This window comes from Panthera uncia (assembly GCF_023721935.1).
Source record: "Panthera uncia isolate 11264 chromosome A3 unlocalized genomic scaffold, Puncia_PCG_1.0 HiC_scaffold_12, whole genome shotgun sequence".
In the NCBI taxonomy this organism is placed as follows: Eukaryota; Metazoa; Chordata; class Mammalia; order Carnivora; family Felidae; genus Panthera; species Panthera uncia.
In genome coordinates this window covers 3,826,472-3,850,585 of record NW_026057579.1, presented here as the reverse complement: position 1 = coordinate 3,850,585, position 24,114 = coordinate 3,826,472, and the positions used below count along the sequence as shown (strand labels likewise).

General features: G+C 45.5%; 1 protein-coding gene across 1 annotated transcript in view; it reads left to right on the top strand.

Annotated features, from left to right (window-relative positions):
* The first annotated feature begins 3,540 nt into the window (after window positions 1-3,540).
* MERTK (MER proto-oncogene, tyrosine kinase) overlaps window positions 3,541-24,114 on the top strand; it is a 116,195-nt gene continuing 95,621 nt past the window's right edge. The window contains exon 1 of the mRNA XM_049652149.1: window positions 3,541-3,903. Coding sequence (XP_049508106.1) covers window positions 3,843-3,903 — 61 coding nt within the window. The 5' untranslated portion in view covers window positions 3,541-3,842. The remainder of the gene's footprint in view (window positions 3,904-24,114) is intronic.

Here is a 24,114-nt window from a genome sequence, read left to right as displayed (position 1 = left end):
ATTCTCTCTCTCTCTTTCTCAAAAATAAACATTAAAAATAAAATACAATAAAATCTTCAAGGAATATGAGAGAGAGAGAGAGAGAGAGAGAGAGAGAGAGAGAGCGCGCCCTAGGGGTCTGTAGATACCTGCCGCAAACAGGGCTGGTAACATAACATTCAAGCTACAGACTTTAGAGGGGAGGGACAGGAAATGGTCTTAGGGCAGCAAGAAGAACCCCACCTCCGGGCTCAGGGGCACGAGGGGACGTGAGTGTGGGAGCCATGGTTCTGCAAAGGAAAACCAGGGTGCTGGGACTGGAAGAGCATGGAATGGCTGCCGGGTGGGTGAGTCCAGGCTGTAACAAGCACGAGGGGCCATGGGATGGCTCCCTCATGGAGGTGCTGTGCATATGTCCCAGGTATTGGTATTACACTTGGAATGGAGCATGAGCTCAGCTGATTTCTGTGGAATAGTGAATGAATGAATGGCTCTCTGGCACTGAAAGAGGGATGGGGCCATTTCCCAGCACACCCTCATTCAGAGCATGCTGAGGCCAAGCCAGCTGTGTAAATACTTTATCGGGTGGTCTGCACTACGTTAAAGTGGACAGGGGGAGGCCTGCCCTGAATGAGGGGGCCACATGCTAGACTGGAGGGGGGAGGGGGGAGTAAATTACAAGCCACGTCTGGGGACAAGGCTGAAAGGGTAAGAGGGGGGATAGCAGAAGGACAAAGAGAAATAAGACGGCTTTCCAATGGGCTGGTTGAGAACTGAGTCTCTACACAGTTCATGTGGGGAGTTCAACTGGAAGTCTTAAACCTTCTCATTGTTATGTTGAACATGATCAATTTACCGACTGGGATCACAATGCCACTACATTTGGGGCGCAGCCCTTCTACACTCAAGTCATTGGGGGTAGTCTTCCCCAACCCCTGAATGGATGCTACTGCAGGCCCTTGATACTCCTTCTTTTTCTTAGGGAATAAACAATAGGGTTCCTCCCTGTAACACACCAAGTCTTAGGAAATGCACAATACGTTGTGGGCATTCAAGTATGGGTTCCAGGATGGTGTTGCCCTGTTGAAGTTGCACAAATGTGTATAGGCAGAGGTCCTATAAACATGGAAATAGTTGTTTAATATGGGAGTCTGATTTTTTTCTTTTTGGCTCACATTTCCCTTCACATATCTTGATCCTGTGAGGAACACGTTACATGACAATGTCATTTAGGGGCATGGCATGTATGAAACTAATACGATAGAACTGATATCCCACATTTTCACCAAGTTTTCCTATTTGTGGAAGTTAAAAAACATAGCTGCAAATTCTTTGACACTTCCATTATCAGGAGTTGTGGGGGGGGGGGGTGTCTCTGGTTCTTCCCTGGGACAGTGGGGTTGTGACTGCTTCCACGGAGAGAGTCTGGTGAAGTGGAGCTAGGTGACCTCCGAAGCTAGGTTACAAAAGGCCAGACAGCTTCTCCCTCGTTCACTAGAATGAATGCCTGCTTTTGCCAGCCCAGGTCACCATGCAAGACTTCCAAAAGCACTGAAGCCACCATGGAGAAGCCTCATTAAGTGCTCTGGTCTGCGGCCCTAGTCTTCAGGTCATCCCAGGGCAAGTGCCAGCTATGTGAGGGCACAAGCCTTTAGATCAGGGGTTGGCCAACTTTTTTCTCAAAGGGCCATATGATCTCTGTCACAGCTCCTCAGCTGTGCTGTTACAGCACCAAAACAGCCATAGATAACATACACACAAATGACTGTATTCCAGTAACATTTACTTGCAAAAACAGGTGATGGGCCGGGAGACTGTTGTTTGCTGACCCCTGTTCTAGATGATTCTAATCCCCAGCCATTTGAGCCTAAGATCCCAGCAGAAATGGGAGAGCAGAGACAAACTATCTCCCTTGCACTGGTCCAAATCTCTGACCCACAGATTCCATGACTCTAATACAGTGGCTTTTGTTTTATCCCCATATGTCATATGTCACACAGAAATGGATAACTGGAACAGTTTCATGCAAGGTAGAGAAAGAGATTTGAGCAAACTTGAAGGAGTAGAGTTAACCAAGAGGGTGTGAGTCTGGGGTAAGAACATTGTGCACAGTGGGAACAGTCGGTACAATACCCCAGGGTGGCAGAGTGTCTAGGATACGTGAGCCATAGCAAGAAAATTGTAGAACGGCCCCACTGAGGTGTCCTGCCACCTTGCACATCTCCGCATAGGCATGTAGGCAGGACTTGACTGTCGTCTTACCCAGGTCTAGACAGACTGTGTACGGTTCCTCCTGGAGCACGAGGAGGTAAGCCTGATGAGCAGCTGTTTGAAGGCAGCTTCATATCCCTTTCTTGCAGGAGACTGCAGGAACGTGTTTTTCTTCCTCCTCCATAGTTGTAGTTGAACCCAGAACTTTCCATCTCCTTGCCTCCATGCCGCCTCCTCCCCTGAAGGATACAACTGCAGGCTCAGTATCAGTCTGTAAAACTGCCTTGGGAGTATGGGAGTAGTTTAGAGTTGGCTGCTCAGCGAGTGACCCGCTGTTCCCTCTGGCTTGGTGTCCTCCCACGGGGCTGGGGCTGCAAGGAGCTGGCATGGTGCTGATCTTGCTTTTGCTGTCAGTGTAAGTCATAACCTGTCTAAATCCATTCCATTTGGGTCGGTTCTCTCTGTACAGCCAAATCTACCCAAAGAGGCCAGCCAGCCTCAGGGTCAGGGACTATTTGACGGGAAACCAGCATAAATGGAAGCAGAGTAAGGAGATGAGGTCAGAGAGGATAGGGGACCAGGTCCCATAGGACCTTGTAGGCCTTTGGCCTTTTGCAGCAAGAAAGCAGGAAACATTGGAGAGTTTTGAGAGTTCTGGGCAGAGAAACGACAATGATCTGACTCATGTGGTCAAAAAGGATCACATTAAAATAAATTAACCCCAAAAATGTTTCCTTTAAGAAGTTATGTAAGTTACTGTTGTAATTATTAGTAAAAGTGGCTTTGATTTCTTTTATGATTAACTTTCTCTGCTGCTTACCTCTGGGCCCCTCCACACTTCAGAGCTACGGAGCTCCCTCCCTGAGCTTTGCCTCTCTCAGACTTGTCGCGGGCGGGCGCAGCAAACAATTCCTGTCATCACCAGGAACCGCTCCCCTGGAGGCAGTGCGCTCCCCGCCACCAAGGCTGGTCTCACACCTTTGGCCAGGTACCCAGGGAGCGCTCAGTAGGGAGCGGTGCCACGATGGCCTTGGCCTCTGGGAGCGTTGCTGCCAGGGTTTTCTGTGTCTTGCACGTCTGGATTGCGGAATCGCCGCGGACCCTCCTTTTGGGTCTGCCTCGGGAGCCCTCCACGCGTCTCCAACTTTTTCCCTGTCTCAGTCTCCCTCCCACCCACACGTGTTGAACTCCTGGCCAGCCCAGAGGCCAGGGCTGCTCTCTCCTCCACACCTCCAGCCGCCCCTCCCCTCTACTGGTTTCTAATTCCCTCCCTTTCTTGCAGTCCCCTCCCTTTCTCTCCACCCCCGTCCCCCATCCCTGGCCGCCCAGCTCGGCCCATGGCCCGCCCCTCCGCACCCGTGCTGTCCAGCTCGGTCCCCTTCCTTCCCCTCGGCGGCCCGCCTCTCTGCCCTCCTTCCCGCCCCCTCCCCACCCTAACTGGCCCGGGTCCGCTCGGACTCGGCCCCCGGCCCGCCCCTTCCAGCACTAGGCGCCTCCTGCCCGCGGCGCGGCCCCGCCACTTCGGCGCTAGCTGCCCCGCCGCCGGGACTGGGCTGGCTGCTTAGCTGGCGTGCTCGACCGGGGACTGGGCAGGTTTGGGACGTCCGTCTGTCCGTGGATCGGGAGAGAATTTCCAGACGCGCTGCCCCGGGATGGGGTGGGCCGTGCTACCGCTGCTGCCGTGGTTCTTCCTCCCCGCGCTCTGGAGCAGAGGTGAGTGCGCGGGGCCCAGAGCCAGGCGCGGGGGGCCGGGGGCTCGCGGCCGGAGCTCGGTGAAGGGGGCGCGCCGACGGGGACGCGCCCGCCTGCTGGGCAAGTTTGCAAACACCTCCGCACGCCCCGGCGGTGCCAGGGCGTGGAGCGCGGGGGTCGACACCAACTCACTGATAGAGCGCCAAGGTCGGGTCGTGGGCGCGTGTCCGGGTGGAGCCAGCTAGGGGGTGGGCGCCGAGGGGTTCCCCTATACTGCAGAGGAGGGAATGGAGCTTGGCCCGGCCCGCTGCAGGTCGCCAAGTTTTCAGCCCCCGGGAACGTTGGTCGCAGATCTGGTCGGGAACGCTCTGAAAACTTTCCCCTAGACAGCGCTGCGTGGTTGGACCCCTGCTCTGTCAGTAGTCCTGGGAGCCGCGGGCTCCATCTCCCAAGGGACCGGTGCCGGGGACGAGCCGCCTGGGGAGTTGGAGTCACATTCTTGGTGCTGCGATCGACCCGGGACGGGAGTCCTCCAGGGAGGGACTGCCTGCCGTCCAGGCTGCTCCCACTGGGCCCTTATGGGCAATGTTAGCACCCCTTTCCAGGGACACCCTGTGAGTGTGGGGGCCCTGGACAAAGGGGAAGCATTCTTTTAACCCCTGTTATTGCTGAACAGAATCTAATGTGCTCGGACAGCGTCTGAGTTTGTCCTGAAAATGTCGCATTCTAATGTAAGATAGTGGATTGATAAGTAGAGGCCAAGTAAGGCAGGTTCCATTCTTCATCAACTGTTTGGAGAATACGTTTTTAACAAGCTAGAAGTTTGATTGCTGATGGCATTTTTTGACTGAGCTGGGAGAGAGTAACCAGGCTTTACCCAAAAGAAAAAGAAATGGTGGGGGATGCCACATCCCTGGCATTTTTCCTTAAGCTAAAAGTTTTCTATTTCAATTCAGCATGTGGTTTTTGTCTCTTTTGCCCATGAACATGACTGAATAGCTTTTACCTAATCACAAAGAACTTTTTTAAAGAATACCTGGAAAGTTCGATTAGAGTTAGGCAATTTACTTAAAATTTTTTCCTTTGAGGTTTTCCTTTGAAAGGTCAGTTGCTCAACTAAAAAATTTTTAAGCAGTGAACATTCTTGTTTTATACATTAAATTACATATGCAATTTATAATTTGGGACCACATAGTAGTTTGAAGCAAACATCAAAAGCCAAACCAATCAAAGAACTAAAACAATTCTGCTCTACATCCCCACCAAAACCCTTCAAAATGCGTCAGCATTTCTGTCAGATCCTGCTTTTCATAATCTGCCGCAAATCTCTATTTTGCTACTACTAGTGAGGATAGCCATACATAGTCTTGGAGGTAGTGAACGTGGTGACAATTATGGGAAAAGTAACAGAAATGATAGTTTTGGTGCTTATAAGGTATTTAAAAATGAAGCGTTTCTCTAAATTTTTTAAAAACCATAATCAAAAAACTCTTGTAGCTGACAATCAGCTTTAGTCAGATAATCATAAAACGTCTGCTAAAACCCACCCAGAAGGAAGAATGAAAAATTTCTGTTTTTCTTCTGCCTTTTGCTTTTTATCTTGAATTTACCTGTGAGATGTGTGACAGTGTTGTATATCATTTTGCAAAAGCTTAAGCGATGGAATTAGAACAGAAGTAAAAATGCTATGGGAAGAGAGAAATTAGACTCTGTCCAGTTACAAGATTTCAGAGAGGGAGAGAGAGAGACAAGGTGAGGGATGTGTGTGTCTACAATGGAGAAGAATTGGTAAATAATTAAAATTCACATAGCACTTTAACCCAGGACTGCCCGCCCCCATGCACACACATAAACACCATACCACAAAGAATTACCCACACGTAGAACTGAAACTGCTGAACCAGAGGCATCAGGCTTTCCAATCTTTCCTTTCCGCTCAGTCTCTGATGGGGGAGCCAGTGAGCAGCAAAACCAGGCAAAGGGTGGCTCTCTAGAGGGCCAGGGAGAGGATAGAAGAGGAAAAATATAAAAGTGGATTAAAGTGAGCGAATCAGCCCATGATAAAACTGTACATGCAGCTGAACACAGTCCTTAGAACAAATTGGGCTTTTAAAACCCTTCAACATTAGCATTTTTACCCCAAACTGATGCCATAACAGATATTACAATATATTGTAAACGTTTTCCTGGGGAGAACTTGAAGTTGTCCTGTTGCTGACAGGCTTTTTGACAATGGCCTTGAATGCTTTTTGGAAGTAAGCAGGGCACATTTTAAAGATAATTTTTTAAAAGGGGCGCCTGGATGGCTCAGTCAGTTGAGCAACCGATTTCAGCTCAGGTCACAGCCTTACGGTCTGTGAGTTCGAGCCCCGCGTCGGGCTCTGTGCTGACAGCTCAGAGCCTCGAGCCTGCTTTGGATCCTGTGTCTCCCTCTCTCTCTGCCGCTCCCCCACTCATGCTCTCTCTCTGTCTCAGAAATAAATAAACATTAAAAAAAATAAAAATTTTTTAAAAGTCATTCTGGGGGCACCTGGGTGGCTCAGTCAGTTGAGTCTCAGACTCTTGATTTTGGCTCAGGTCATGATCCCAGGGTTGTGGGATCAAGCCCTGCATCGGGCTCCATGCTGAGTGTGGAGCCTGCTTGGAATTCTCCCTCTCTCTCTCTCTCTCTCTCTCTCTCTCTCTCTCCCTCTCCCCCTCCCTCTTTCTCTCTTTCTTCCTTCTCTCCCCCACTCCTCTTTATCTCTCTCTCTCTCTCTTAAATGAAAAAGCAAAGAAATAAAGTCATTCTGATCTACTTTCTTTTTAAAAAGAATTTTTTTAATGTTTATTTATTTTTGAGAGAGAGACAGAGCACAAGTGGGGGAGGGACAGAGAGAGAGGGAGAAACAGAATCTGAAGCAGGCTCCAGGCTCCAAGCTGTCAGCACAGAGCCTGATGCGGGTTTGAACCCACAAACTGTGACATCATGACCTGAGCTGAAGTTGGACGCTTAACTGACTGAGCCTCCAGGTGCCCCCTGATCTACTTTCTTTTTTTTTTTTATTTTATTTTAAGTATTTTTTTTTTAATGTTTGTTTTTGAGACAGAGAGAGACAGAGCATGAATGGGGGAGGGGCAGAGAGAGAGGGGGACACAGAATCGGAAGCAGGCTCCAGGCTCCGAGCCATCAGCCCAGAGCCCGACGCGGGGCTCGAACTCACGGACCGCGAGATCGTGACCTGAGCTGAAGTCGGACGCCCAACCGACTGAGCCACCCAGGCGCCCCATACTTTCTTAAAGTGATGACTGAAACACAGATATGTTTAAAATTTAACAGTAACTATGTTTTTCAATTTTAATTTTAGAAATAATTTCCAGATTGGGGTGCCTGGGTGACTCAGTCGATTAAGCATTCAACTTCAGCTCGGTCATGATCTCACTGTCCGTGAGTTCAAGCCCCGCATCAGGCTCTGTGCTGACAGTTCAGAGCCTGGACCCTGCTTCAGATTCTGTGTCTCCCTCTCTCTCTGCCCCTCCCCCACTCACACTCTGTTTCTGTCTCTCAAAATAAAAATAAACATTGAAAAAAATTAAAAAAAAAAAAAGAATTTCCAGATAATCTGAAGAGCAGGGCCAGTGAGTTGCCAGTCAGAGCTGGTTACGAACAGGTTGAATCTTAAGATGCCTGTGAATTGGGAACATGCTACCAGGTAGAAAAGCTGAGCCAGGATGTTGGTTCCCTCCCCAACCTGCAAATGGACACATATTTGTAACTGCTGCTTCCTATGTAATAGCCAGGATGAGCTTTTGAAGATGAACTGGATTGTGTTGTCCCCTGGTTTAAAATCCTCCAGTGGCTTCCCATTCCTGACCAGGGTTTGCAAAGTTGCCAGGAGCCCCCTCCCCACTCCCCCTGCCTCATTTCTAGTTCTGATGTTCACTCTGCTCCAGCTATAAGCGTCTGTCTAGCATTTTTGCATTGGCTGTTCCCTCTAGCTGGACTCTAACCCAAGATCTCTCTATGCCAGCTCCTTCTTATAGTTTGGGTTTCAGCTCAGATGTCCCCCTTGAAGAGGCCTTCCCTCACTCCCACCCCAGCCAGAGCTGCGCGCGCGCCATTGGGTTTAATTTCCTGATAACATTTTTCACGACGCGATGGTGAGATGGTGCCCTGCTCCACCCATTTCAGATGCTCTGTGAGTGTGTGTGAATGGTATCGGAGAACCAGGACCCTGTGGGTCTCACCATGTGCTCCTCCCCCTCTGTCTTTCTGCTGGCTCACCCAGAAACAGAATTGCTGCAGCTCTCATACCCTTGTGCTTGGGGCTTGGTTGACAAAAAACAGCCTTATATTTTGCTGTGATGTCAAAGAATGATTTCATTACAAGGACACTTAAGACATTGAAAGAAGATAGATTTTTGGACTATATTAACCCAATATAGCACTATTAACATTTTATATTCTCTTTACTGTTCCAACTAGAGGGGAAAAAAAGTCCAAATCTGATTTTTCAGTTTAAAAACACAGTGTTAGCAGCTCCTTGTTGGGGGCAGCTTGCCTGATCTCTAGTTAGCTGTGATCCTGAGTGCCTTGACTTTGACCGGTTGTCACTAGTTTAATCTTAACCCAAGCATCTGGGTTGGTATGCATCTCAGCGGGAGGTTAATGAGTAAAAAAACTGAAAAAAGCTGGTTCACCACCTGAGCTTCTTTGGACTGGGATGAAAATGTTAACGGGGTGCTGGGTGGGCAGTGAGCTGGGCTTCATGTCCCACCTACCTGGCCTCTGTGGAGCCCTGGGGGCTGTGGGTAACTGTCAGGACCTCAGTTTCCACTCTGATATTCACAGAACTGGCGGAAGGATGAAATGAGCTAAGGGGACACCGGGAATGCTCCAAAAATGTTCGCGATCACTGCTGATGGTTCCCTTCTGTTCTTTTGAACTCAGATTTTGTAGAACTGTTTTTCCTAGACAAAAGGCATTGGGGGAAAGGTTCTTGTTTTCTAGCTGAAATGAAGCCTAAATTACAGCCCGAAATATGAGAACGGAGCCGTGGATCACCCTCCACCATTCAGAGCACTTTCGTGAAGGGGCTGTCCGTATCATCCTAGAGCCCTATAACAGCCAGCTCCCTGCTACCGCTCTTGAGGGCTTTGTCCCCAGTAGTCCTGCCAGCAGAACCCAGGCTTGTCACTTGTCACCTGAGGCAGGGCCTGCCTGCTGCCACCCCCTCCTGCCTCCCCCCTCCCCTTACCTTCACTTGTGGAGTTCAGACTTAACAAAGTACAGGAATAGCTTCCTGTCCTGTGCCTCTCAGGAAGGTATAAAAATGAAGTCCAATTCCAGCTCAACTTTTCCCACAAAACTCTACTCGCAAGTGGGTATGGTTTGTTTTCATTTTTGCATTTGTCTTAGTTTTGTTGTTTTTGAATCTGAACATCCAGGTAATCCCTTTCCTTTCTATCCCCGAAAACTAGGTCTTCCAATTGATACAACATGGATGCAACATGAGGCTCAGTTTCTTAGATTAAACTGTGTGCGCGTCTGAGCCTGTGTGTGTGCAGGTGGTCCTCAAGCAAATGGAACGGGCAGGGAGCCCCAGATGCACTCCTGCTCCCAGACGCTTCCTGTTTGGTGGTGGCAGGTGTGAGCCATCCCCCAGGCACCCTGAGGGAAGCCCTGACTCCTCTCTGCCTCCTACACTCTGGGCATTTGCTAACCCCTGATGGGGAAGTAACCTGTTCTGTCTCTTCTACACCCTTTCCCTGTTCTACTCCCTCTGCCTCCAGCTGAAGGCTGAACGTGCAGCCTGGCAGGGGGTGAGAATTCCATCAGGGTCTGTGGGCCCCTCTTGGACAGCAAAAGTATTGCAAGTACCTGGCCACCCTGGCACTTCCTCCCTGGGAGGCCTTTGCCTGACTTGCAGCCGTTGAACCGTATACAAGATTCTTTTTTTATTTTTTTAATTTGATATCTTTTTTAAAAAAATATTTATTCATTTTGAGAGAGAGAGACATGCACAGAGCACGAGTCGGGGAGGGGCAGAGAGAAAGGGAGACACAGAATCCAAAGCAGGCTCCAGGCTCTGAGCTGTCAGCACAGAGCCCAACACGGGGCTCAAACTCACGAACTATGAGATCATGACCTGAGCCGAAGTCAGATGCTTAACCGACGGAGCCACCCAGGCACCCCAAACTGTGTAGAAGATTTTTAACTGCAGCAAGGTCCAGGCTTTCCCCAGTTTTGTGAGACCTCTCGACTCGGCTGCAGCAGCACTTGGAATAGCTGGGCATCCCTCTCTTCTTGGCAACACTGCTGTTTACATTCTCTGGTCCTCTGCAGTCTGCAGGATCCAGCAGGCATGACCTGTGACCTGCTGGGGAAGCCCTAGGCTGCCACGTCCAGGTCACCTCCTCAGTTTCTGGTGTGTAGTTTTTTTTTTGTTTTGTTTTTTTAATGTTTATTTATTTTTGAGAGAGAGAGAGAGAGAGAGCACTCACAAGCAGGGGAGGATAGAGAGAGAGGGAGACACAGAATCCAAAGCAGGCTCCAGGCTCCGAGCAGTCAGCACAGAGCCTGATGCGGGGCTCGAACTCATGAACCTTGGGATCCTGACCTGAGCCAAAGTTGGACGTTTAACCAACTGAGCCACCCAAGCACCTCCCCCCCCACTTTTTTTTTAAATTTAATTTTACTTATTTTGAGAAAGATACAGAGAGCAAGCGGGAAGGGATGAGAGAGAAGGAGACAGAATCCCAAGCAGGCTTCATGTTGTCAGGGCAGAGCCCGATGAGGAGCTCGAACTCATGAACCATGAGATCATGACCTGAACTGCAATCAAGAGTCATATGCTCAACCGACTGAGCCATCCAGGCGCCAGTCAGTTCCTGGTGTTTTAAGGTGATAAATGAAGAAAGGGCAGTGTTTTAAAAATGTTTATTTCCTTTTGAGGGGAGGGGGAGGGGGACAGAGGATCCAAAGCAGGTTCTGTGCTGACAGCAGAGAGCCAGAGGGGCTGGAACCCACCAAACATGAGATCATGACCTGAGCTGAAGTCGGACCCTTAACTGACTGAACCACCCAGGCATCCCAGGGTGATTCTGTCTTATACATTTCATAGAGAAACCTATACTTAATTCTTTCACTTAATGGCAAAATGGATTTTCCGTGAGTTTTGGGGGTGATGGGGGAGGAGCAGAAGGGGAGGAAGAAAAAGAGAGGAGGCAGATGTTGACTTTAGGTTTGAATCAAGATCATATAGGAGAAGTTTTACGCCCCAGACTTAGAATGTTTGAGAGACTTCTGCTTGGAGAAAACCCGTTTCATTACATATCTCAATGTATGTATAGGTTTTTGTGGCAGGAAATTTTGTGCTCCTATATGTCCCCTTGTACCCATTCGCTAGTGGTGTCTTCTGGGTACTTCTCAGTCGGTTCCTGCAAAGGTGCTGTCTGGCGTCTGCAGAGTAAGCCAAGGCCCCAGCCAGAGCTGATCATTGCAGCATTCGTGCACTGCCCTGGCTCACTTGGGGTCTCAGGTTGTCGTTTGACGATCAGGCAAATGCTCTCAGACAGATCTCTTTTTGTGTAATCTGCTGTTTTGGGAGGGGTGGGGGAGCTCCAGTTACCTCAGCATTTAGGGACAACAAACAGCTTAGAATGTGCCTTAGCTGTGGTCTTGCCTCTCATTAGACACACAAAGGAAAGCCTTGTTTATCTTGGAGAAGCGATTGTTTTGCTATTTTAAGCTTCAGGGCGTATTAAAGCTATTAAGAGTAGACTGGCCTCATTATGGTGTTTGAAAATGACCTTTTTTTTTTTTTTTTTTTTTACAAGTCAGAACAGGCTGTCTTGGTGGAGAATATTAGAACATGGACTCAAACTTGCTGAAAGTTGTTTTCTGTCCCGGCACTACTTGGTGAATGCACAGTGAGGTGATAAATATTCATGGGCTCCCTAGTGCTGCCTGTTTCTGCAGGGCTGGTGTTCCACTGCATTACATGGCAGGCTGCCTCCACACAGGAAGTGAAACCCGCTTTTAAGCCTTTTTTTACCATTCTGGCTCATGATTTGAGGATTTGTTGATGGAAACAATGTTCTTTGAAAGTTTTGTAGCAAAGCAAAAAGGAAGTTCATTGGATTTAGTATTACATCTAAAGCATGAGTTAAAAAACATAACCACTTTGGGAGTCCAGAGGTGTAAATTCTCATCTCCGTTTTGATATTAACTTGTAGGGACACCTTTCTGAAACTCCAAATCCCCACTGATCAAATGGAAGGGCAGATAAGGGATTCTGGGCCCTTTCTGGGCAGAAAACAGATTCCATCTGAAGGGCAGAGGTGGGGTGGGACCCTTGCTCACTGTGGTTCTAGATACAGTGCCTTAGCATGAGTGTCAACCTCTCAACCCGGTGCCAGACTCTGGCTGTGAGTGTCCTCAGGCCCCAGCCCAGAAATGGGGCCAGAGGCAATACAGAGTATTTCTTAAAAATGAGTCATGGCAGTGGGTTCTTTTCTGTGGGCAGATGCCATTCCCTGCGACCTGAGATGTCTGTGCTCCCGTGAAATTCCCCCTCCAGCCCTGTCTGGGTTAATAGAATAGTTTAGAAATGTGGATGTATATTTCTGAGAATACTGGACCTGTCCAAACAGATTATGGCTTCTTCCTGTCAAATCTGCAGGCAGTGTGGACTCTTGGGTTCTGGAAGGCATGGGGATAATTAGGGAGTCTTTCTGGGCTGGGCAGAGTAGAGCATGTCTCCTCAGGGTGCACAGCAGAATCCCTAGGGTCCAGGGGGAGTTCTGTATCATTTTAAAAAATTCTGTTCATTTAATATCATGATGTCATTTTATATCTGGAAATTAAATAAGTATTTTATAATATGAATTGTAGGATGTAAACCTCCCAAGCATTTTGGCTGGGAGGATAAGGAGAAAGTCAACTAGGAAGCTTTTTCAAAATACAGAAGCCCAGGCCCCACCTAGGACCTATGGACTCAATCTTTAGGGTGCAACCCTACTCAGTAGAAGGCTGAGCCATTCTTTTTTTTTTTTTTTTTTTTAATTTTTTTTTTTAACGTTTATTTATTTTTGAGACAGAGAGAGACAGAGCATGAACAGGAGAGGGGCAGAGAGAGAGGGAGACACAGAATCTGAAACAGGCTCCAGGCTCTGAGCTGTCAGCACAGAGCCCGACGTGGGGCTCGAACTCACGGACCGTGAGATCATGACCTGAGCCAAAGTCAGACGCTTAACCGACTGAGCCACCCAGGCGCCCCGAAGGCTGAGCCATTCTGTACACATCTCTTGTTCCACTCCACCAATGCGGTGCATCTGATCCTCAAGGAGGAGCGGGGAGCCTCGCACCTTCCCTCCACTGGAATCCCCCATTGCTCCCCACTCCAGTCTCCTCCCCTCGCCTCATCTCCCCCAGAGAAGACCACTCCCCCACACCGGGTGATTTAATCCCCATGCACCTCTTTACCCTTTGACCACACATAATTGAATTGGTAACACTTTGCAGTGTTGTTTGACACCATGTCAGGTAGGGTCTCCTTCTGGTTGCATGTAACAGAGAACTTCTCTTCAGTGGCTCAACCAAAAGGAAAGTGTTTCTCTCTTGCCATGAGCAGTCTGAGGATGGCCAGGCTGGGGTTGGGACGGAGGCTCCACGATGTGGTCAGGAACCTGGCTCTTCTGTGTTTTTTTTTGTTTTTTTTTGTTTTTTTTTTTTTTTAAACGTTTATTTCTGAGACAGAGAGAGAGCATGGACAGGGGGGGTCAGAGAGAGGGAGACACAGAATCCGAAACAGGCTCCAGGCTCTGAGCTGTCAGCACAGAGCCCGACGCGGGGCTCGAACTCACGGACCGCGAGATCATGACCTGAGCCGAAGTCGGCCGCCCAACCGACTGAGCCACCCAGGCGCCCCTCTTCTGGGCTCTTTATTCTGCCTTCTTTAGTGGCTGGTTTTCGTGCTCATTGTCTCCATGTGGATGGTGCCTCCCTGGGCCTTCCATTTGCATTCCAAGAAGAAAGAATCGGGGAGGACAAAAATGCAACCTGTTTCATACCAGCCCAGTCTGCCCTTTTCAGGCCATAAGAAGATGATGGCTTTATGCGAAGCCCCAAGCGGTGGACTTCAGCTTGGCTTTCCCTGGCTGGGCCAAGCTGTAAGGAATAGCGACATATTTATTATGTGTGTGCTTTCTTTCAGCTTGCTTTCTCACTTTGTGTTAAGTTTGCTAGTCTCCTCTGGGTTGAACAGTGCTGCCCCAGTTTATTTACCTTCATAGGCAACTATGCGGATAACGGTAGTTTATCCACTCTCCTTTTTTTGGGCACTGAAGAGTTTTGTTGTTGTTGTTGTTGTTGTTGTTGTTGTTTTCTGTTACAAGCAGTGTTGCCATAACTATGCCTGTTTTTAATCTTGTGTTTATAGAGGTTTAATTTGCGATAGTAAAGTGTCCAGTTTGATGAATTTTAGCAAACATGTATCAAAACCACTACCCCAGTTAAGTTAGCCAGGAACTTGGGTGCGTGTCTCACTGTGGACATGCGTGAGTCTCTAGGGGTGGAAATGTTGAGTTGTAGGATAGATGCATTTCAGCCTCAAAGTATACTGCCAAATGATTAGAGCAGAGAAAAGCCTTCTTTCTGCACGTCTTACAGGTATGTTATTGCCGTGGAAGATCTCGGTTGAGGCGTTTCTCCAATATCTTGAGAATTCTCTAGATAGGTCAGGTAATGCTGCTCAGGGCTGGTAGTAGTCAGGTTGCAAAGCAGGCTGAGACCATCTTGGCATCACCCACTGGCCCTCCAGGCTCACCACCCAGCGCCCCATCCCCAGCCTTGCCTCTGGCACACTGGAGCCCTGTTCTGCCCAGCCCTGAGAAACAACCACAAGCAGGGGCTCAGGATCTGGGCTCTGAATGTGGCCGGTGAGGTGAGGATAGGTGGCACCGGAAGAAGTCCCTTCATTTCTTCCTGTGTGTGAAGATCTGCGTGAGTTGTTTAGCACCTATGAGCCTCAGTCTGCTGCTCTGAACTGGGAACAGCAATACTCCCTGCCCAGGATCAGAGAAGATTGTGTAAGTGGAAAGGCTGGCAGAGAGTGAACGTTAAGGAGATAATAATCAAGTGCTGCAGCCTTTGCCTCTTACCCAATAGAAGATGCTAAACATAGTTGGATTTTTAAAATTAAACTTTTAATTTTGAGATCAGTTTAGATTCTCATGCTACGTCTAAGAAGAAGTAATACAGAGAAGCCCCCATGTACCCATTACCTAGTTTCCCCCAAAGAGTAGCATCTTAGAAAACTGTGGAACAAGCTCACAAGCGAGATATTGACGTCGTGTACTCCACCGCCCCAGGACCCCTCGTTGGTGCCCATGTCCCTCTGCCCGCTCACCTCCCTCACCCCTGGCAATCACTAACCGGTTCTCCATTTCTGTAGTTTTGTCGTTTCAAAAATGCTATACAAATGGATTCGTACTGTATTCATTTTCCATTTGCTGCTATGACAAACTACCACCAACTTAGTTACGCAAAACGACAAAATACTGTATCATGTTGCATTTCGGTAAGTCAGAACTGTGACATGGGCCTCCCTGCGGCTAAAATCAGGGGGGCTGCAGGGCTTCCTCCCTTTCTGGAGTCTGTAGGGAGAGTCTGTTCCCTTGCTTTTTCTCACTTCTAGAGGCCGCTCACAGTCCTTGGCTCCTGGCCCTTTGCTCCAGCCTCAGAGACAGCAAGCGTGGGCTGGATCCTTCTCACATGGCACCACTGATGTGAACTCTTCTGCCTCCCTTGGAGGCCCTGGAGATGGCACGTTCTCCACAGCATCTGATGATGTCACTGTTTTTAATTTTTGCCATCCTGACAGGTATGAAGTGATATCACACTGTGGTCTTAATTTGCATTCCCTTAATGGTTTACGACGTTGAACGCTTTTTCATGAGCGATCTGTCATCCATGTATGCTCTTTGGTGAAGCAATTTTTCACGTCCTTGCCCATTTTCTAGTCGGGTTATTTGTTTTTTATTGAGTTTTTGAGGGTTAATTATGTAGATACTAGTGCTCTGTCGGATACATGGTTTGCAAATAATTTCTCCTAGTCTGTAGTCGTGTTTTTTTATGCTTTTAACAGTGTCTTGTGCAGAGTGGACATTTTTAATTTTGATGAAATTCAATTTATCCGTTTTTCTTGTTATGAATTACATTCTTGGTGTCAAGCGTGAGACTCTTTGCCTAACCCTAGATCCTGAAATTTTTTTCCTCTTTTTTCTAAAAATTTTACAGGCTTATGTTTGACATTTAAATCTGTGGCCCGTTTTTAGTTCATTTTTGAATAAAGTGTAAGACTTAGGTCAAGTTAAAATTTTTTTGCCTATACATATCCACTTGTTCCAGCATCATTTGTTTAAAATGCTATCTTTCCTCCATTGAATTGCTTTTGACCTTTGCCAAAAACCAGTTGGGTATATTTGTGTGAATCTATTTCTGGTTCTCTTCTGTTCCATTGAGCTGTGTGTCTATATCTCTGCCAGTACTATCCAGTTTGATTATTGTAGCTATGTAATAAGGTTTGAAATTGGAGAGACTGATTCCTCCCATTTCATTCTTCGTTTTCAAAATTGTTTTAGCTATTCTAGATCCTTTGCCTTTCCACACAAATTTTAGAAATATATTAGTTTTATCTACAAAAAATCTATCTGGGAGTATGTGCTTTTTGTGACTGACATCAAATATGTTGTTTTGACAACAACAAATTCTCCAATTCTTGACATCAACTGGGTGCCCTACAATTCAATTCAGTTCTGACACTAACTGCCTGGAGTTAGTGTAGACCTTACAGGTTAAGGACTCAATCTCATAAGACCACCCCCACTGCAGACACCAACTCAAATGAAATATGTGGGCTGCCCACATTTCTGCCCAGCTGACTACAAATTCAGTGGTTCCCATGCCATTCTTTCCCCTTCAGGTTTCATAGTTCACTAGAATGACTCAGGAAAGCACTCTTCTTATGATTACAGCTTTATTATAAATGATACAACTCAGGAAAAAACAAATGGAAGAGATACATAGGGCAAGGTCGAGGGGAAGAGGTTCAGAACTTCAATACTTTCTCTGGGTGTACCACCCTCCCAGCATATAGACGTGTTCACTAACTCAGAAGCTCCCTAAACCTTGTTGCTTAGGAATTTTATATGGGGTTTCATTACATGAGCATGACTGTTTAAATCATTGGTCATTAGTGACTAAACTCAATTTCTAGCCCCCGTCTCCTACCCTGAGGTTGAGCATGGGGCAGAATATTCTAACCCTCTAATCCCATGTTCTTCTAATGACCAGCTTCCATCCTGAAGCAATCTAAGGGTCCCACCCTAAGTCACCTCATTAGCATGAACTCAGATGTGTTCCAAAGGTGCTCATTATGAATAACAAGAGACATTCCTATCATCCAGGAAATTCTAAGCATTTTAGGCTGTGAGGAACTGGGGACAAGGACCAGATATATGTATTTTTATTATACTGCGGTCTGTGTATCACTTTGAGGAGAATTTATATCTTTACAATGTTGAGATTTCCAATTTATGAACACAGTATGTCTCTCCATTTATCTAGATGTCTTATTTCTCCTATCAGTGCTTTATACTTTTCAGGATATGTGTTCTGTATGTGCTTTGTTAGATTTATACCTAAGTATTTCATCATTTGTGAGTGATTGTAAAAGGTATTGTATTTTTCATTTTGATGTCTATGTGTTCTTACTTAGTATATAGAAGTAAAATAACTTTTGTATATTTATCTTGTATCCTGTGACATTGATGAAATTGGTTTAGTCTCAAGGACCTTTTTTTGCAGATTCTGTGGGATTTTCTATGTAGACAATCATACCTGCAAATGTGACTGTTTTATTTCTTCCTTTCTGGTCTTTCCTTTCCTATACTTTTTATTTCTTTTTCTTGCTCTACTGCATTGGCTAGAACTTTCAGCACTATGTTGACTAAGAATAGAGAAAGCAGACACCTTGCTTTGTTTCCCCCAAGAGGGGAAGTAAAATGATAGCTATTGGTTTTTTGTAGATGTTCTTTATCAAGTTAAGCAAATTCTCGTCTCCTGTTTTCTTAAAAATCATGAATGGGTGTTGAATGGCTGCTGGACTTTATTAAATGGTTGATATGATTATGTTGTTTTTCTTCTTTAGCCTGTTAATATGGTGGATGACACAGATTGATTTTCATATAGTGAACGAACTTCCTATCCATGGAATAAATTCCACTTGGTCTTGGTACATAATTCTTTCTATAAATTGTTGAATTCCATTTGCTGATATTTTGTTAAGGAATTTTTGCACCTATATTCACAAAGAATGTTGATCTGTACATTTTCTGTACTGTATTTGTCTAATTTTGATATCAGGGCAACAGGACTAATATATTGGCAGTTGTCCTCTCCTCTTCTAGTTTCTGGAAGATAGTGTGTGGAATTTGTGCTAATTCTTCTTTAAGCATTTGGTGTCATTTTCCAGTGAAACCGTGTGAGCCTGGAAATTTGTTTTTGGGGGAGTGTTTTAGATTATGAATGTAATGTCCTTAATTAGTTATAGTGCTATTCAAATTATCAGTTTCATGTTGGGTGAGTTATAGTAGTTTGTTTTTGGTGGAATTAGTCCATTTCCTCTATGCTGTCAAATTCATGTGTAGAGCTGTTCATAGTATTTAGTTACTTTCCTTTTGATGTCTGTATGGTCAATAGTAATATTCCTTATTTCATTCTTGATATTAGTAATTTGTGTCTTTTTTTTTTCTTTGTAAGTCTTACTAGAGATTTATCAACTTTACTGATCTTTTCAAACAACCAGCTCTTTGTTTCACTAATTTTCTCCATTGCTTTTCTTTTTTCAATTTCATTTCTCATATTTATTATTTTTTGTTTTGCTCTTCCTTGTCGGTGTTCTGAGCTTAGATTACTGAATAAATTTTCCCCTCAGCATTGTGCTGTGTTTCATAAATTTTGATATGTTGCATCTTCATGTTCATTCAGTTCAGTATATATTTGTTTACTTCCCTTGAGACATCCTCTTTGATCCATAGATTATTTAGAAGTTTCATTTGCAAGTATTTGGAGAATTTCCTCTTACCTTTCTGTTATTTGTAATTATTTCTGTTGTGGTCAGAAAGCACAGAGATTTTAAATCTTTTAAGTTTGGTGAGATTTGCTTTACGGCCCAAGATATGGTTTATCTTGGTTTATATTCCAACATCATTTGGAAAGAATGTGGATTCTGCTGTTGTTGGGTGGAATGTTCTATAAATGTAGACTAGATTCTTTTCATTGGCAATGTCATCAAGTTCTTCTGTATCCTGGCTTATTTTCTGCCAGTTATTTGATCAGTTCTTGAGAGATGGTGACGTCTCCAAATACAATTCTTGATTTGTTTATTTCTCCTTTCAATTATATCAGTTTTTGCTTCACATATTTTTCAGCTCTTTGGTTTGGTATATATTTATTTAAGACTGCTATGTCTTCTTGGTAGATTGAGTCTTTTATCATTATATAATGTGCCTTTGTGTCTGTGGTAATCTTCTTTGCTTTGAAATCTACTTTATGTGATATCATGTAGCTATCCTGCTTTCTTTTAATTAATGGTTGAATGATATATCTTCTTATGAGTTCAACTTACCTATGTCATTATATTTGGCATGAATTTCTTATAAACAGCAGATAGCTGGGTAATGTTTTCTTTTTTTTTTTTTTTTTTAATTTTTTTTTCAACGTTTTTTATTTATTTTTGGGACAGAGAGAGACAGAGCATGAACGGGGGAGGGGCAGAGAGAGAGGGAGACACAGAATCGGAAACAGGCTCCAGGCTCCGAGCCATCAGCCCAGAGCCTGACGCGGGGCTCGAACTCACGGACGGCGAGATCGTGACCTGGCTGAAGTCGGACGCTTAACCGACTGCGCCACCCAGGCGCCCCTGGGTAATGTTTTCTAATCTACTGTGTTAATCTTGGTCTTTAAATGTATTTAAATCATTTACATTTAATGTAATTGTTGATATATTATGTGTTGAAGTTTTACCAGTTCAAGGGAATTATAGAATCCCTACCTCCTTTTAAATTCCTTTGCTTCCCCATTTAAACCATAATTATCTTGGGGCGCCTGGGTGGCTCAGTCGGTTGAGCGTCCAACTTCAGCTCAGGTCATGATCTCACAGTTCGTGGGTTCGAGCCCTGCATCGGGCTCTGTGCTGACAGCTCAGAGCATGGAGCCTGCTTCAGATTCTGTGTCTCCCTCTCTCTCTGCCCCTCTCCTGCTCACACTCTGTCTCTCTCTCCTTCAAAAATAAATAAACATTAAAAAAATTTTTTTTAAACCATAATTATCTTAAATATCTCTTCCTCATTTGTAGAACTATATCAGATAGTGTTACAATTTTTCTTCAACCATCAAGCATAATTTAGAAAATTCAAGAGGAGGAAGGTCTGTCGCATTGACAAATATTTTTGCTTTGTGTGTTTTTTTCCTCTCTTCTGATGATTCAAATTTCCTTCTTTTATTGTTTTCTTTCTGCTTAGAGAATGTCCTTTAGCTATTTTTTTTTAATTTTTAAAAATGTTTTGTTTATTTTTGAGTGTGAGAGTATGAGCGGGGAGGTGGGGGGAGAGATAGAAAGAGAGGCCAACAGAAGATCTGAAGCAGGCTCTGCGCTGACAGCAGCAAGCCCGATGCAGGGCTCCAACTAACAAACTGAGATCATGACCTGAGCCAATGTCGGACGCTCAACCAAATGAGCTGCCCAGGCGTCCCTACTTTAGCTGTTTTTTAAGAGTAGGTCTGCTGTTGACAAATGCTTAGGTTTCCCTCATCTGAGAATATTTTGGTTTCCTTTTCATTTCTGAAGAATTCTGAGTTGACAGTTCTTTTAGTACTTACAACATTATGCCATTTCCTTCTGTCTTCCATGGTTTTTGATGTGAAATACACTACCATTTGAGTTGTTTTTTTCCTCTATTGGTCAGGCATCATCACCCTCTCTCATTTCTTTCAAAATGTTTTCTTTGTCTTTACTATTCAGAAGTTTTGACTATGATGTATCTTGGTGTGGATATTTTGGGGGGGGCTATCTTATGTTCACTCGGATGTTTGACTTTGTAGGTTTATAGTTTGTGTCAGGTTTAGGTAACTTTCAGCATTATTTCTTCGAGTCCTTTTTCATTCTTACTCTCTTCTTTTTCCTCTCCTTCCAGGACTCTGATAATATAAATGTTAGATTTTTAGCAATAGTCCTACAGATTCGAGAATCTCTGTTTGTTTTTTCTCAGTCTCTTTTCTCTCTGTTCTTCACATTGGATAATTTTCTATTGTTCTGTCTTCCAGTTCACCGATTCTTTCCTCTGCCCCTCTCTTCTGCTATTGAGCCCATACACTGAGTTTTTTATTTGGGTTATTGTATTTTTTAGTTGAAAGTTTACATTTTTTAAATATGCATCTTTGATTTCTTTGCTGTGACTTTATATTTCTTTGCTGAGGCTTTCTATTTTCTCATGTGTTTCATGTTCATACTTGCTCATTGGAGTCTTTTTATTATTCTTTCTTTAAAACCTTTTTCAGAGGTGCCTGGAAGGCTCAGTTGGTTGAGTGTCCTACTCCTGATTTCGGCTCAGGTCATGATCTCATGGTCATGGGTTAGAGCCCCATGTAGGGCTCTGCTGAACATGGAGTCTGCTTAGTATTCTCCCTCTTCCTCTCTCTCTGCCCCCCCCCCTCACCAAAAAGTCTTTTTCAGACAATTCTCTGTCACTTTGGTATTAGTATCTCATTGAGTTTGAGATTGAATTTTTTATTGAAACCTAAAAATTTCCAGTATTATATTATGAGACTCTGGCTCTTGTTTTTATCTTTTATTCTTTTGTTATACCTGGTTTCCTCTCAACTGCTCTGGCTGGGAAGAGGTATGCTGCTTCTGTACTGCCTGGTGAGGGTAGAATTCTGGGTTCTCCATTCAGCCTCCATTGGCATCTGAATGTGAGTAACTGCTGGTCAGAGGTGGGTGGGAGTTCTGGCTGTCCATTAGGTTTCTACTGATACCTTCTGTCTGGGAAGGGATGGAGTGCCTTATTACTTCCCAACTGTCCCCCACCTTACCCGCACTGACAGTAGGGGGAGGGGAGGGATGGCCTCACTGGGCAGCAGTGAAAGCCCTGACTCTCTACTAGGCCTTCTCTGAAACCATCCCAGTGAGGACCGGGAGGCATGCCTCATTACTGGCAGGTGGGAGTAGAAGTCCAGGCTTCCCACAAGCCAGTGAGGATGAAAGTCCCAGCTTTCTACTTGGCCCTTTCTGATACCACCCAGTGGAATAGTTGTGGCACCGCCTTTCAACCTGATAAGGGTGCAAGTCCTGGCTCCTCATTTGACCTGTGCTGGCATGAGTGGAGATGGGACCATAGTTTTTTCTGGGTGGTTTGCCTGAAGGAGAGCAGTTTGTGGTCTGTCTTCTGTCTTGATGGGCTGCCCCTTTCCTGGTCTTTTGACTCTAGAGAACTGGCTTTTGTTTTTGATTTTGTGTTTTTGTTTGTGTGTTTTGTTGGTGGTGGTGGTCTTTGCCTGTGAACATTTCCAACTTGAGACACGTGGAGCCGAAGGAAAACCCAGGGAAATCGTCATCACAGTGTTCTAGCACCCTGAAGTCCTTAGTCAGTCTGCCTTCTCTCCACTTTTCAGGGTTGTTGGTAGTGGCTTTGTTTGTTTAATGTTTGTTTCCATTGTTTTTATGTGTACTTAGTGGGAAGAGTAAGGAAAAGTATATCTGTTTTTGGACAGAATTCTGTGCCCTCTGTCATTTGGGAAAGAGATTAACAAACTATTCTTGTTAGGTGTCTGCTGTTCCAGAAATAGTCACATTTTATTTATTCTTTTTTTTTAAGTTTATTTACTTATTTCGAGAGCGAGATAGTGCAAGTGGGGGTGGGTGAGGGAGGGCAGAGAGAGGGGGAGGCAGAGAATCCCAAGCAGGCTCCACACTGTCAGCACGGAGCCCAATGTGGGGCTCAAACTCACGAAACGGTGAGATCATAGCCTGAGCCGAAACCAAGAGTCGGATGCTTAAATGACTGAGCCACCCAGCCGCGCCTAGAAATAGTCACATTTTTAAAGGAAATAATTGTTTCTTTAAAATAATGCCTTTTTATTAATAGTCATTCAGGTATTGGTGGGCCGGAGCATAGTGTCGGGGGTGGCATGATGGAGGAATTAAACTTGGAGACTGAGAGTCTCTCCTATATGTTGTGAAAGCCACATCTGGTCCTTGGGGAGAATCAGCCCCAAACCCCCAGGGGACAACTGCTTCACCACTCTGGCCAGAAAGCGTTCCTTCAGCCTTTCCGTGATACTTGGTGTCCTGCCAAAGGGGGAAGAGAAGGAAAACCCTTAGTTAAGTAAACATATATTCATATTTCACTGCAGGAGGCTGCATGGTCTAAGTCAGCATAACTGGTCCCATATGTTCAGCACTGATGGTCCAGACATGACTAGTTGCACCTTCAAAACAAGACGGATCAGATGTTTCATGTTATGAAAATCTTAACTGCCATTCATTGCATGTCTGTGCATGCCAGGCATTGCACAGAGCTTTACGTGTAGTGTTCTGCTATTATCTCTGACAGAAGGAGGTGTTATGTGTCTTGCTTTCCAGATGAGGAGACTGACTCTCACATGGACAAGTGACTTGCACAGGTCATTTGGCCTCTGCGCGGGGCTAAATCTTGCTTCTTTGACTTCAGGGTTCTTTTTTTTTTTTTTTTTTTTTTTTGGGAGGGGAAAAAAAAAAAAAAAAACGGGGGAGGGGGGGGGGGGGGGGGGGGACAGAGGATCCAAAGCTGACAGCAGAGAGCCCAATTCAGGGCTTGAACCCATGAACCTGAGCGGAAGTCAGACGCTTAACACACTGAGCCACCCGGGGCCCCCCAGGGTAAAGGTTTTACATTTTTCTCTTATTAAGTATTGTTGTTCCTCTTTATCAATTGAGAAACCTTCATGTTTACATAAAGTGACACAAAACTAAGTAGCAAGGTTCTGTTTGTTCTTGGTTTGGCCTCAGCCGGCCATGGGGGTGGGGAAGGAGCCCTTAAACTAGATGACAGGGAAGCTGCCGAGGGACATGATTCAAATAGCAGCCAGAAGGACGGGGGTGAGGCTGGGGCGGTGGGGGTCCAGGTATGGCCCTTTCTCTTAGAGGCGGA